Source organism: Salminus brasiliensis, chromosome 25 (genome assembly GCF_030463535.1).
Source record: "Salminus brasiliensis chromosome 25, fSalBra1.hap2, whole genome shotgun sequence".
Classification (NCBI taxonomy): domain Eukaryota; kingdom Metazoa; phylum Chordata; class Actinopteri; order Characiformes; family Bryconidae; genus Salminus; species Salminus brasiliensis.
This window is the reverse complement of record NC_132902.1, coordinates 17,511,741-17,525,749: the sequence shown is the minus strand read 5'-3', so window position 1 is coordinate 17,525,749 and position 14,009 is coordinate 17,511,741. Positions and strand designations below refer to the sequence as shown.

At 43.1% G+C, this 14,009-nt stretch overlaps 1 protein-coding gene across 1 annotated transcript in view; it reads right to left on the bottom strand.

Annotated features, from left to right (window-relative positions):
• lgr4 (leucine-rich repeat containing G protein-coupled receptor 4) overlaps positions 1-14,009 on the bottom strand; it is a 76,215-nt gene that overhangs the window by 14,678 nt on the left and 47,528 nt on the right. The window contains exons 5-7 of the mRNA XM_072671181.1: positions 5,762-5,977; positions 3,340-3,411; positions 579-647 (exon numbers count right to left, since the gene is read on the bottom strand). Of these exons, the coding sequence (XP_072527282.1) occupies positions 579-647; positions 3,340-3,411; positions 5,762-5,977 (357 nt within the window). The remainder of the gene's footprint in view (positions 1-578; positions 648-3,339; positions 3,412-5,761; positions 5,978-14,009) is intronic.

Below are 14,009 nucleotides of genomic sequence, written 5' to 3'. Positions count from 1 at the left end.
GTACCATATCAAAACCTTGTAACTTCTTTTTCTTCTTTTTTCACCCTGTGAAAATGCAATCTACTCCTTACATTCCAGGACAAATGGACCAATAGAAATCGTCCAGGATTACAGAATAAAAGCTTGTTATATTAACCTTCTCAAAAGCTGTTTTCCTTTCCATCGTCCTAAAATTGCCCAGTTTCTAAGGAAGGGACTTTTATTTTGACTGCAACATTATATTGTATTTTTAAGGGCCACGCAAGGCTGTAATTTTCCTCACTCTCTAAATGTCAAAAACACTGTAGTTCTCTAGTTTCTATTTATTGCCATTTCTTTAAGCGTGACTGACAGGTTGTGAAGGGGTGGGTGGGTCATGTGCACCTGGCCTGGGTAAATTCACACCTGCTCCACACCTACGTTTTGTTTCTTTTCTCTCCTGTCAAAGGGAAGCAGAGAAAATCTGCTTTCTTTTGATGTGTGAGGTAATGGTAATGGGACCGAACCCGTACACTTTGTAACTTCCTCTTCTACAAAGAGAGAGAGAGAGAGAGAGAGAGTGAGAGAGCAATGGAGGAACCAGTGTTACCATTACTTACAGTTCTTTCAGTTTGGGTAGGGTCTGAATGGCCTCTGGAAAGCTTTTCAGGTTGTTAAAGTTGAGGTCTCTGAAAAGAGCATAAAAACGTGTGATTATGTAACATTAGAAATGCCAACTCTTCAGCTCCTCTAGTCCCCTTTGCCAAGCTCAGCAGCTGCTTTAAGAGTCTATTCTAGCTGTAATTGAAATTCTAATGCGGCAGCAAAGCAGTGTAGGGTCCAGCTGAGATACTGCTTCCTAGAGATTAGCTTTTTTACCACTGGGACCCAAGCTTGAATCTCATAGGCAGGACAACTACAAACCTACGGTTTGGTGCTTCCATCAATGTAAAGCCAGTTTTATTTGCACAATGCTTCTCAGACAGTGTCACACAGTCGTGTTTCAGAAATCCAGGACCAGAGCCATAAGGAGCGTGCTGAGGGGCAGCAGTGACAATGGCACATTAGTGGAAAAAAATATATGTGAGAGTGTTTGAGCAGCTTGGGGTAATTCAGATGCTCATCTATGGTCATACAGCTCATTTTAAAGCTTAGTACATACAGTTCTGGGGTGGAGAACTGAGGGCCAGAGGGCTTTGGTGTTTAACCAGCTGTTTAGCATCAGTGAATCAGGTGGGTCTAAGCAGAAGAATGGCCCTCCTGGACTAGTGTTTTACAATTGGAAAGGAAAAGGTGGTGCTGTACAACCTCTAATTCTAATTCTCTTGGTCAGATATTTGTATTTGAGTAAAAAAAGAGCATTTTATGGTTTGAATTTGGTGAAAAGTCAAAGAACAACCATCCTTTCCATTCCCAGGTTATTGGGGATTTAGTAGGTCATGAAGGTAGGGGGCTGGTAGCACAGGTTTTTCCTGAGAAACATCTTTTCAAATGATGGGACATCACCGGAGAGCCTAACTCTCACTGCTAACTGCCAATTTTGTTACGTCAGCTAATACCTGGTCAATACTACAGCACAGTCGAGCTAGCTCCTCTCAGCAATCGCAAAAGGTGTCCGGATTTCAGAGAGAGATCTTGAATGGTTATCCTCTCCTGTAGTGTGGGGTGTGTTTAATCCAGTCTTTACCCATCCAGTCTATTTACAGGGCATATTGGCTATGGAACTGTAAATACTGAACATGTTCAACATTGTGACTCAAAACCATGTAGTGTGGAGGTACTGATCCCCCTATATGCAACACATAAACAACTTTCCACAAGAAAGTACAGTACAGATCACAGTGTAATCTGAGTATTTGGTATTTGGGGCTTTGCTCTGGGAGAATCTTGCATTGTGGGGGCAAGATGTCTTTATGTGTAAGGTCTCTCACACTTTGCCTCGCATTGTTGGGCATCATGTAGAGTGATGGAGGGAGAGGGAGGGAGCGAGCCGGAAACGGATGGCTGTGGCACAGATTTTGATAATTGTACAACATGCAAAAATTCAAACTGATCAACAGAGAATATAAATAAAAGCAAATGTGCTTTATTTTGCATTAAATTACTTCTAAATCTTCAGCAAAGCACCACCAATAACCCCACATTTCTAAGAGCGAAGCACACAATTACAGTCTCACCTCCAGAGCAGGATGAGCTTTATTGGAAAACCTGACTGTGGTTAAAATATAATTAAACGCACTTTAGTTAAACTTGATCTGCAGCCAGATTTGTACAACCCATTGAAAGCACACTCTGCCCCTATATCCATGCTGCCGGCCCTCCGCACTGTGCAGCAGAAAGGCTGAAGAAGTTGTCAGTTCAGCTGCTTGCTGTGTTATTGTTTGTCTTAGCCGCCACACGATACTCGCTGGCGTTTTGCCCCCATCTCCCCTGTTAATGCCCCCCGTCCCCAGTCTGACTGCCCCCTCAAGGGACAGAGGACGTTGGCGTGTCCTTTTCCTGTCCTAATTGTGGCCAGAGTAAATAAAGCAGAGTCAGCGATGGCTATCTGTCTTCCCCTTCCCCTTCCCTTGCTTGCTGAAGGGGACAGGGAGAAAAGAGACGAGAGAGAGCAAGGGAGAGTCGGAGAGTGTGAGATAGAGATATGTAGGAGGTGAGGAGGCCCAGCTAAACAGGCTTGCTGTGTTTTTCATTAGCTCTCATGACTTTTCAGTTGAAAAAATAGACAACCCTTCAGCTCTCTGGACGAGAGGTTAAACCCGACCTTCTCTTCGGAGGCCGCAAGCCAAGAGGATCAACAGAAAGCGTGTTTTTCCATGTAGAAGGGGACCTGGCCCACTCTGACACACTGAAATTAGATGCCAGTGCCTGTGTGCTGGAGTAACTACACCCAACATCAATGTAAACACTATTGGTGCGACATATACACAAAACAAGTAGCATGAACTGAAACATACACAGACGACTGTCTGTTGGCTGCTTGGGTGTAAACTGAATGTGTCACAGTGCTTTTAAAAATGATGATAAATCACAGCCTAAATAGGGAGCAGCCTAAAACTTGGCACTCTACAGCAACAGTGTTTACAGAGTAATACAGTTATGCTCACTGAGTCCCTGACAGATTGACTGATTGATTAATAGGCTGACTGATTGACTGAAACTCTACAGTTGATCATATCCTCCCCACGCCTGTCTGTAGAGGGCGCCAGAGCAACAGCAGCAGATTTACTATGACTTTCTTTAATAGTTTCATTCACTTCATTCACTCCAGTACATCCCTATGATGTGAAACTGAGAAACTGCACAGAGTGAGAGACTAAACTGAATATGATGCTGCTCTTGTCCAAATGATTTCAGTATGTATTTATGACAGCGACTCACAGCGTCTCCAAGTTGTCCAGGCCGTTGAAGCAGTTCTTCCCAATCTCCTGGATCCTGTTATTGTGCAGGTGCCTGAAAGAGAATCATCATAGGCAGCTCTTATTTACAAGCCCAACAGCCTCTACTGAAGTGCAGTCATTTGAGTTTTTTTAAAAGCGGCTCCAGTTTTTCAATCTGATCTTTATAAGCTGGATCTGTAGCATCTAGTCATTTACAACGGGCGATAAGTCAGACACATGTCTATTTACTTAAGCTCATAACCACAGAACATCAATAGACAACAGAAACCACTGGGTAGCTTCTGAGTTCTCTCAGTCAATATTCAGGTGATTCAGGTGATTCAGGTGATTGTTCAGTTGGAAAAAAGACATTCTCTCTTGCTAAGCCCTGTATCATTTAGAGGTCTGCTTATGTATGTAATGTATTAATGTATGTAATGCTTGTGCAGACCTCTAGTACTATTAGCCTACTATTAGATTCACATCCATGTTAGTCACATATTTCAAGCTTGTATTCCTGGGATTCAGCAGCTACCCAATGGCTTCTGATCTTACTGGGTTTTGAGTCAATAGGTTTTCAGCTCTTTATTAATTATGGGGAAATTAAAATGACTGTCCAGGGTAACTGACCATACACTACAGATGCAGTAAATATGGGTTAAGTTAAAAGACCCTAGAGTGTCCCTTTAAGAAAATTCAGTTTCTAATCATGCCTGAAGTAGATGCTCTAGTGTTAAGCAGGACGATAACGGACGGACATCACTGCCTTGCAAACCCAAAAAAGGCATCAGAAGGAATTGAAAAGGATACCTGGAGATGCATTCCAGTGTTTCGGAGCAGACATGTGCAGCATTACATTAATGCACAAATACACAATTGATCACTTCCGAGATGACAACAGATGTCTGTTTTTCTGTAATTTTCCAGTCATTAAAAAGATGCACGGCTCAGCAGAACCCCAACCCAAACAGTGGAGTGCTCGGGCGGTCTCTGAGCGGAGAACTCATCAGCACTCGTGCACGTCTGCCTGTTTGTTCAACCTACTTAACGGATTAATTGGCCTCCACTCCTTAGACAAATATTTTCCAGCAGCAGGAATGTAATTGGTAAATCAGACCCACAGAGAAGCTTCCAGAAAGAGAGAGAGAAAGAGAGAGAGAGAGCAATAGAGAGAGAGAGGCAGTTTCTCTAGTTTCTTGCTCGAGGTTGCAAGGCACTTGGGTACATTTTGGATTCTCTCTTTATACTCTTTCCAAAAAACCCTCCGTCAACACAACAGTTTACCTGTGTGTGTGTGTGTGTATACTTGCGTGCATGCATGTGTATGTGTGTGTGTGCGTGCATGTGGGCGTTTTATGAGCAACCTAGGCCTCGTGTTTGTGTAGGACGCTGACAGATTTAGCTGACGTGTGACAGAAGACGCAGTGAGGAAATCAGGAACAGGGTGAACAGAGAGAGTGCTAAAGGTATGGAATGACACTTTGGGAATGTAAACCGGCATCAAGTCTAAAATCTCACAGACCTACTGTACAACTGAAGACAAGGAAAGTGTGGTCATGTGATCAAACGTCCGGTGGAGGCATGCTGAGTGAAGACTCGATTTCCAGAGGAAAGATGGCTACACTTCAAAGGAATGTCAACTGGTAATGTTGTAGGGAATTAACGGGAAGGGGCTCCCTAGTGGCACACCGGCGTTGTGTTTGCCCATTGGGAGATTGCTGGTTCAATTTCTGGTGATGCCACGGCCATCTGCTCAGGCTTCGATCTCTGTGGGTGAGTTGGATGGCCCCTCATGTCCCCCTATCTTCCCCTGTCACTCAGCACAATGCTATCAGCACAATCCAGTGCAGGCGTCTATTAGCTGATGCAACAGAATTGGCGTCTTTAGCCGTCAGAGGAAAATTCAGAGGAAGCACATGCTAGCTTTTACCACCCAGCACTGGTAACATTGTGTAATGGGGGAGCCCTGACAACTGGGTGAGAACTGAAAGTTCCTTAATTGTATGTGCTCCTGGGCTCCCACTTTTACGCCACTGTCATAAATACAAATCACGCTATGAGGTGGTATTTTAAGGTATAATTGCTATGTAATGTTGCTCTAAAGTCAATCTGGTATACATTGATACCTTGTTGGTTGACTTCCCAGGTCATATGAAACACAGTTCACAATATTATACTTTTTAAAAGATAAAGCCATCATCTCCCCTGTGAAAAACCCTCAGAAACCCTCCCTGAGATCTCCTTACTGAAATAAAATGCCCAATTCACACAGACTTTAACCCTTTCAATTTTACTGGCCCCACCAGTTTGAACCTGCAGTTAACCATTTTTCTCATTTTTAATACTAGCAAATATATACAGTACATACAAGCTACACTAGCACTGATCCTGAAAGCTTCATAATATGCTTTTGTGGCACTCACAGCACGACCAGGCTGGAGAGGTTGGCGAAGGCGTTGTCTGGGATGTGTGTGATGCGGTTGAGGGCCAGCGTGAGGGCCTGCAGGTTGCCCTGGTGCTGCAGGGGCCCGACGGGGACCTCGGTCAGGCTGTTATCGTCCAGCCACAGGTGCCTGAGCTGCTGCAAGCCTTCAAAGCTGTCCTCTGGCACCACCGTGATATGGTTAGCATCCAAGCGCCTACAGAGTAGGGAGAAGGTGGGGGAAGAGGCAAACAACTTTTGATCAGAATTGGACAAAACCATAATTTCCTCTTAAAGAGACCATGTGTAATACTCTCTGTATATCTGTGCAACAGTAAATGACTCCATAAAGAAAAAACGCAAGTCTTATATTACTGTGTGCAGGCAAATTCCAGAGATCCCACACACACTAAGCAAACATACCATAAGGTGCAGCTGAATGTGCAGTAGATAATTAATTCAGTAGTTAATATATGACTTATATACGACGAACGGACCAATAGAAATGCTCCAGCACATCCCAGCACACACACGGAAATACTCTCCCTCCGCACCCACCTTTCCACACACAGGCCCCAACAACTACGCCATCAGGTGGGTATGTGTGTTTGGAACAACACTGTGAGTGTGTCCTGTCAGCTAGGTGCTAAGACATCATTTAACACTCCTCTCTGTGCCGCTGAAGAAACGCAGGCCGCTTCCAGTGATCTCAGCAGGTCAGCTGGCCCTTACGCCAGGCTTACCAGGAAGGGGCCACACCTTGCAGGCCCCCCGGAGGGCATGTGGCCAAAGCAAGCTGAGCTGTGGCAAATACTGCAAGCACTTTAAAAGGTTCTGAGTCACTATTTGTGTATTTACTGGCAGACGGGCGCTTGAGCTCAGAGGTGAGGAATGTGTTCGGAAGAAGGGAAAAGCTTTTAAAACATTAGCTATATGACCAAAAATGCTTCAGGAATTTCACAGCCCTGATTTTACCCCTTGCAGGACGCACTATCTAACATTCTGCTTATAGAGGGTTCTATCCTATGGACTACTGCTGGCCATGAAAGACACTTCGTCCTGTGTGGAACCATCAAAGCAGACTGTGATGTCATTACTAATTACAAAGAGATGGTCAAGACGACATGAGCCACATGAGCCAATCGGAGAGGAACCGGGGGGCAGCACAATAGAAACGTTGGTTAATCGATATTGTGACATTCGTTAAATGTTGCTCAAGGCGGCGATATGCCGGGGTGGGAAATAGCCTGGTGGTAATAGAGGTGAGTCAACAACCAAAAGGCTGTAGATTCAAATCCTAGGTCTGACAATGTATTCCTGATTGTGCCTTTGGGCAAAGCACTTAGCACAACAAATAGTTCAGGGAAAAATAAAATGAACATGGTTTATCATTTACCTCAGATACAGTCGATCTGCTAAGACATGTTTGCTTTCTGACATGTGCGTCCTTTGTTAAGAACAGGAGATGCTAGGCTAGCGTTGCAAACAAACACGGGACTTAGATTGTCTCTGTAAACAAATGCAGAAATCAATGTGGTTTGGAACACTGAAAGAATGACTTTACACCATACAAATACAAAAATACTTTAGGTTACATATACCCTATATGTCCAAATGTTTGTGGACACCTCTTCTAACAAATGCATACGGTTACTTTAAACAGCAACCATTGCTGACACAGGTGTACACAGCTTGTCTAGGCCCCATGAAGATGTACTGCCAATAAAATTGGACTCTCTGGAGCAGATAATGATGAACTTATTGGCATCATGCCCAGTGCCAGAGTGGGCTAGAGGGGTAACACATTGAGCTGTGGAGCAGTGGTAGAACTGTGCTCTCTGAAATGAATGTGCTCCCTTCTGTACTTTTAGGATGAGCTGGAGAGTTTGGCATGATGAGCTGGGGTGGTGATCATCAGACATCCTGACTTCTTTCCTATTTGATTTAAGCTTAAATGCTTAATTAAGGTCATTCCATAGATTTTGGAAGCAAATAAATGAAGATTGCACCCAGAGATTAGTGACAGTCCAACGTCTGCTAGCAACGATAGCTCCTGTTGTAAACTAAAGTGCCACAAGCCAGACACCAAACATGTCTTGACTGATCGGCTGCATTTGGGGTAAGTGATAAATCATGTTCATTTGATTTTCTGGAGAACTAGAGGACTATCCCTTTAAGCTACACTGGCTGCCCCACGTGGGGACGATCTGCTGGCAACTAAATATTGTACAGTATAACTGTACTATAGTATTATGTCCATGTCATGCAGGCCTATTCAGAATACAGACTCAGTGCCTTTATTCCCCAAATTAGTGCCAGTGCCTGGGAACAATTTATCTGGTTGAAACTGTTGATTCCTTTTTCCTCACATTTTGCAGTATTTTCCAAAAAACCCACATAAATAAAAAGAAAAATAAATGTAAAATATTTGTGGCTTTTTCTCAATACGGTTCCACCCTAGTGAAAACGGAGGGGTGGTGACATCCTGTTTATGAATGGCAGACTGGACTTGCTCTCTATTCTCTCTACTCATGGAAAATGATGTGGTTTGAGCAGAAAAAACAGCACGATGTGAGAGCTCTGTTCAGACAGGATTTCAGCTGTTACGATGTGCAGTACTAATACATCCATCATACTCAGTGCACACTTGCATACACACACACCCTTATAGAAATGCACGCATGCATGTTCAGGTAATCACATCACAAAAACACTTTGTGTTGATGAGTAAACACACACACTCACACAAATAGAAGAACCCCATAGTTTCAATACTGAAACGGAACTGTACGTTCAGTATTCAAGCCTAAAGCCAGAGAAAGTGGATATGCTGGTCTTCTTGACAGTCCTGGAGCTTAAAGGTGCTCAGCGTAGCTTCATCACTCCAACCTCTCCTAAAGGTGTACAGTGGAGATTCATCATTCCAACTCATCTTCACTGTGCTGAACGGAGCTTCATCATTCCAAAGCGTTCACAAATACGTGCTATGAAGCATCATCACTCCAACTCACCCTAAAGCTTTCCAGTGTGTCTTCATCACTCCAAACTATCTCAAAGGTGTTTAGTGGACCTCCATCACTCCAAACTATCTCAAAGGTGTTTAGTGGAGCTTCATCACTCCAAACTATCTCAAAGGTGTTTAGTGAAGCTCCATCACTCCAAACTATCTCAAATGTGTTTAGTGTGTCTTCATCACTCCAAACTATCTCAAAGGTGTTTAGTGGAGCTCCATCACTCCAAACTATCTCAAAGGTGTTTAGTGGAGCTCCATCACTCCAACTCACTTTAAAGGTGTTTGACGGCTCCATCACTCCAACTCATCGAGCTTCTTCATTTCATTTCCACGCTGTAGAGAACCTGTCCCAAGGTCTTTCAGTAGAGCCTTATTACTCTAACAGATCCTAAAGGTGTTCAATGAAGCTCCGTAACTCCAACTCATACCAAACGTTTTTTCCACTTTGACTCATTTTAAATGAGTCAGCCCTAAATGTGTCTGATGGAGCTTTATAGCCCTTATAGAGAGTAAAGCAAAGTACACACACGTTCACCTACATGCACTTAGCAGCCCTGAAGGTTATCATTAAGCAGAGAGCCGAACCCTCAGAGTTCGAGCCTAATCAAAACCCATTTCCTACCTTCGGCAAACACAATGCACAGCTGTTGACAGACACACACACACACGCCGTAGAACAATGTACAAACAGCAGTGGTTAAACACTGCCACCATGGTCAGGATAACACTCTGAGGAAACAGGACTGAAAACAGCTTTACATGAGAAGCATACACGTACACGTGTCTAGCATGGGTGTCTAAGTGTGTGTGAGCCTTTGCCTGGTGTGGATTTCACTACGGGACGGTGTGGTATTTTTACCTTAGGTGAGTGATCATCTAAGTGACACCTGCTTTGGATGTGAACTCTGGCTCACTTTCTCTCCCCAGCACACTTAAGCGTACTTAATTCCCTGCTCTGTACATAAAATGCTATGCATGCACAAATACAGCAGAGCTTATGCAAGAGGAGAAGTGCAGGGCTGCTGAATACACCAAACCATGATCAGCAGCCAGTAGCCTTTAGTACTGCTTGGGAAATCATCTATTTTTTACTCTTCACAGCTGAAAGGTCCTGATTTAAGGGTCGATACGTGTAGCTGGAGAAATAATAGTCAGTTAGCTATAGCTAAAGGCGGTGTGTGTGTGTATGTGTGTGTGTGTGTGCGACATACAGATCTAGACATGCCCTGCTCTGCCAGTGCCATACTTGAGAACACTCACACTAAACATATAAGCACATTGCACCCAAATACCCTCTACATTATATGCTACTAATTTTGGTTATTATATACAAATTATGCATTTATATATTTATACATTTTCATAATAAAATTTTAATGGGTTTCTTTCCTTAATAACGTAAAAATCCATCATTCTATAGCACTAAAATACTGTGTGCACACTCCTCTTCCATCTCTACACTACACTGAAATTTGCATGTCCAAATGTTTGTAGATGTCTGCAAAGTGACTTGATCCAATATGAGCATTCGAACTCACTTGTGCTCTTGTGGCAGAATGCAATCAAATCCTCACAGCAATGTTCCAACACCAAGTGTAAAGCCTTTTTAGATAGGAGGTTATTACAAAATGGGGGATCCACTCCCTGTTGATAACAGCACTGGTCAGCAGCTCAACCCAAAAGTACTAGATGAAGCTCCATCTCTCCAGAGAACACAGTGGGGGGCTGCTGGGGGGCTTTACACCACTCTAGCCAATGCTTGGCATTGGCCGTGGTGTTTTCGGTAGCATGTACATCCCATTCTGATAGCAGCAACAGCTGAACGGACTACTCCTGGATATACACCGATCAGCCATAACATTAAAACCAGGTGAAGTGAATAACACTGGTTACTTTCACCTACAGTGGCATCTGTCAAGATGTGGGCTTCATTAGGCAGCAAGTAAACAGTCAGCTCTTGAAGTTGATGTGTTGGAAGCAGGAAAAGAGTACAGGCAAGAGTAAGGATCTGAACCACTCTGGGGACCAAATTGTAAACAAAACATCAGGCACGTCATGTGGGGTTTTGCAGTTGGTATGCAGTTGTCAGAACCTACCAAAAGTGGTCCCAAGAAGGTCACCCAATTCTCATTGATGCATTAATGCAGGGCCCACCTCACAACCTCTAGGACTTAAAGAATGTGCAGCTAATGTCTTGTTGCCAGGTTCCATAGAACACCTTTCAAGTGTTTGAGTGGCACGTGGGGGGCCGAGACAATTTTAAACAGGTGGTTATAATGTTATGGTTGAACGGTATATACACTAGTGGGCCCTTTCCAGTGATTGATAGCTCTCCACGGTTCCTCTATCTAATATGACAGCCAATGGGAGTAGTTGGAGACAGGAGAAGGATAAGAGAGTAAGAGCGAGACAGACTGAATAACCACAGGACATGTCACTTCTATAATCATTCTGGTTCTGTATAATCTACAACAGAAGTAATATTACTGTAAATGCCCCACTGTACAATTGTGTTCTCGTCACAACACCAGCATTTTAGGCCGACAAATCCTTCAGCAAACCATAATTTCAAACTTGTTGACATAAGCGACACTTCCAGCGTACAGATGGCCGCGAAATTAGGACTGTGGTTTAGGAAGCTGCCCCTGCCAAGAACATCAACTGTGTTTGAAATAATCCGCAAATTTTTCACAGTCTGCAAATCTTTCACTATCAACCCCTCCCTCTGCTCAGGGTGGACCCCCGGAAGATCCGCGGAAGCTGAAGGCTTGAAGAGAGAGTGGGACTGGCAGGAAGAGGTGTGGTGAGGTGGTGCTAAATGTTCTACTCAGATAAACACAGCTGACTGTAACTAATACTAAACTAATGTAACAGTGATCTCTCTCTTTCACGGGTTCTTCCCATTACGTCCACAGTTACACACATTCTTTTTAATTAGGGCCATGCATTATTTGACCTCACGACAAGCTGATGTATAATTTAAATATTTTGACTTTTTAACAACTTCTAACAATACAAATTGAATTGCAGTTGAACCCCTAACCCCTCAGATCAGTGTAGGGTTGGGCCGTATCCACTTTTCTCATCAAGAGTAAACATTTTTTTGGTTAAATTCACAACGTTAAGATAAGTTTATCCCCCTCCAAAAAAATCTAAAACTTTTCCCACCTCAAGAATAAAATACTTATTAATGTTATTCTAATTATTCAGACGTGAGAGCCATATTTCTGCTCCGAAATGAGAGACGTGCTGTGTTTGGACTGGCAGCTGGCTATCTAGGCTTAGATAAGCTAGCCAGCAGGCTAAACACCACAGCACAGGCCGTGTTTCAGCTAACTCGAGCTCAAATCACACATTTAGAGGATAAAGCCTCACATCTGAGAACACACAGTCGAGTGAATGGCCTTCGGGGTGTTTTCCACTGTGTCCACCGTCAGGCACATTTAGTAGACCTGGTTCATCCTTGCTTCGTATTCGTCTTTCAGTCAAACTCAGTGTTCATAAACTAGCAACTATGGTGGGATTGTTTCTTCCCCCACCTGTTTTTAGAGCTTGACATCACCAATCAGTGAGCACTCACAGCACCACCACCCTGTGACTGTCTTAAATGCACATGGGTGAATGAACTCATTCTGAGATACCATCAACATTTTTAAATATTGCGGTATACATTACTACCGTCGCCTGGATCAGTGCATCTCAATAGTCCACAAATGCTTCCCAGTCTGGGATGCAAACATGCCTCTTTATACATGCAGTGTCTCTGATGTCTGTAATAATGTCCAGAAAGTATGTGATGTCGCACATTTGACTTCACTTGAATGCCCTGAAGTTACTGACCTTTTAGGCCTTGGTCTGCACTGATGTCGCTGTAATTAGGAGGTGACTGTTGTTTTTAGCGGGGTGATTAGAGCAACCAGCCTGCAGGGGAGGTGGGGAGACATTCCTGAGGGGACTGCCCCGGTCTCTCTAACTCCTTCTTTTCTCTTTCTCTCTCTCTCTCTCTAACATGATTGCTTTTGCTCCTGTATATCCTTCTGCTTCTGCTCCTCCTACCCAACTAGTCGACTAGCGCGTAAGGGCAGAAGGCGTGCTGACTGACAGCTAGCTCAGAGAGTCCTGGTCCAAGCCGAGGCAGAGTGCGCCAGAACATATTAGTTCAGGTCCAGAGCTCTGGCCCCAGCCCTGAGGGGACAGGCATCTGCATAAAAAAATAAAATAAAAAAAACTGCAAAGAGAAAAAAAAAAGAAAAAGCAGATGGAGGGAATCTGGAGAGCTGATAACGTCTCTGAGCTGCTTTTTCCAAACACACAGCTGTAGCGGCTCTCACAGTCACCTACACACCTGAGTACATGTACAAGGATATGTACACATGAACACAGTAAGATATAGAGCATGCATATTTCCATCTGTTGCTTTGTTTATGGGGAATACGTCTTTTCTCCTAAACTATTAATATTAACACAGTCACTAATACTGAAGCTGAAATTTAGCCATGACCTTAAAACCACCAGCCTAATAAGGTCTACGCAACCACCACCAGCTGGTCTTCTGTGACTTTGGGCACCCATGACCCTATATATATATATATATATATATATATATATATATATATATATATATATATATATATATATATATATATATAGTGCTTTTCTCCACACCTCAGTGGTTTTAATGCTGTGGTTGATCAGTGTTCACCTGGACAGACTGTGTTAATATAAGGCCCCTGACAATAAATACTGCACAAATTAAACAGCCCAATATCTGCTAAACATCTACATGATACTTCAGCTGATTCTTTCAGGTTTACCTGTTATGACTGAGGAACACAACAAAGCAATCACTGCAGAGATAACAGTGGAAGAGATAAAAGCTGCCATCAGAAGATTAAAGACAAATAAATCACCAGGCTCTGATGGGTTTACAGTAGAGTGGTACAAAGCTCATCAAGGAGAATTCATTCTTGTCTAGTCTCTGTATAGTAAAAGTATTAGTAGTATATTAGTATATTAGTATTAAGCCTAGATGCTCGACTTTATTCATTAATTATGGCTGAAAGAAATGGATGATTTTTGATGCAAATGGCATATTATGCCCATCATGCAGAAAAACTAAATAAAAGCAATCATTGTGAGCTTGGATGCCAAAGGGCATTTAATTATGTTAGCTGAATTTATTAAAATACGAACCAGCTAAAATGTAGGTTTCATGAAATTAGAATGAAAGTTTACA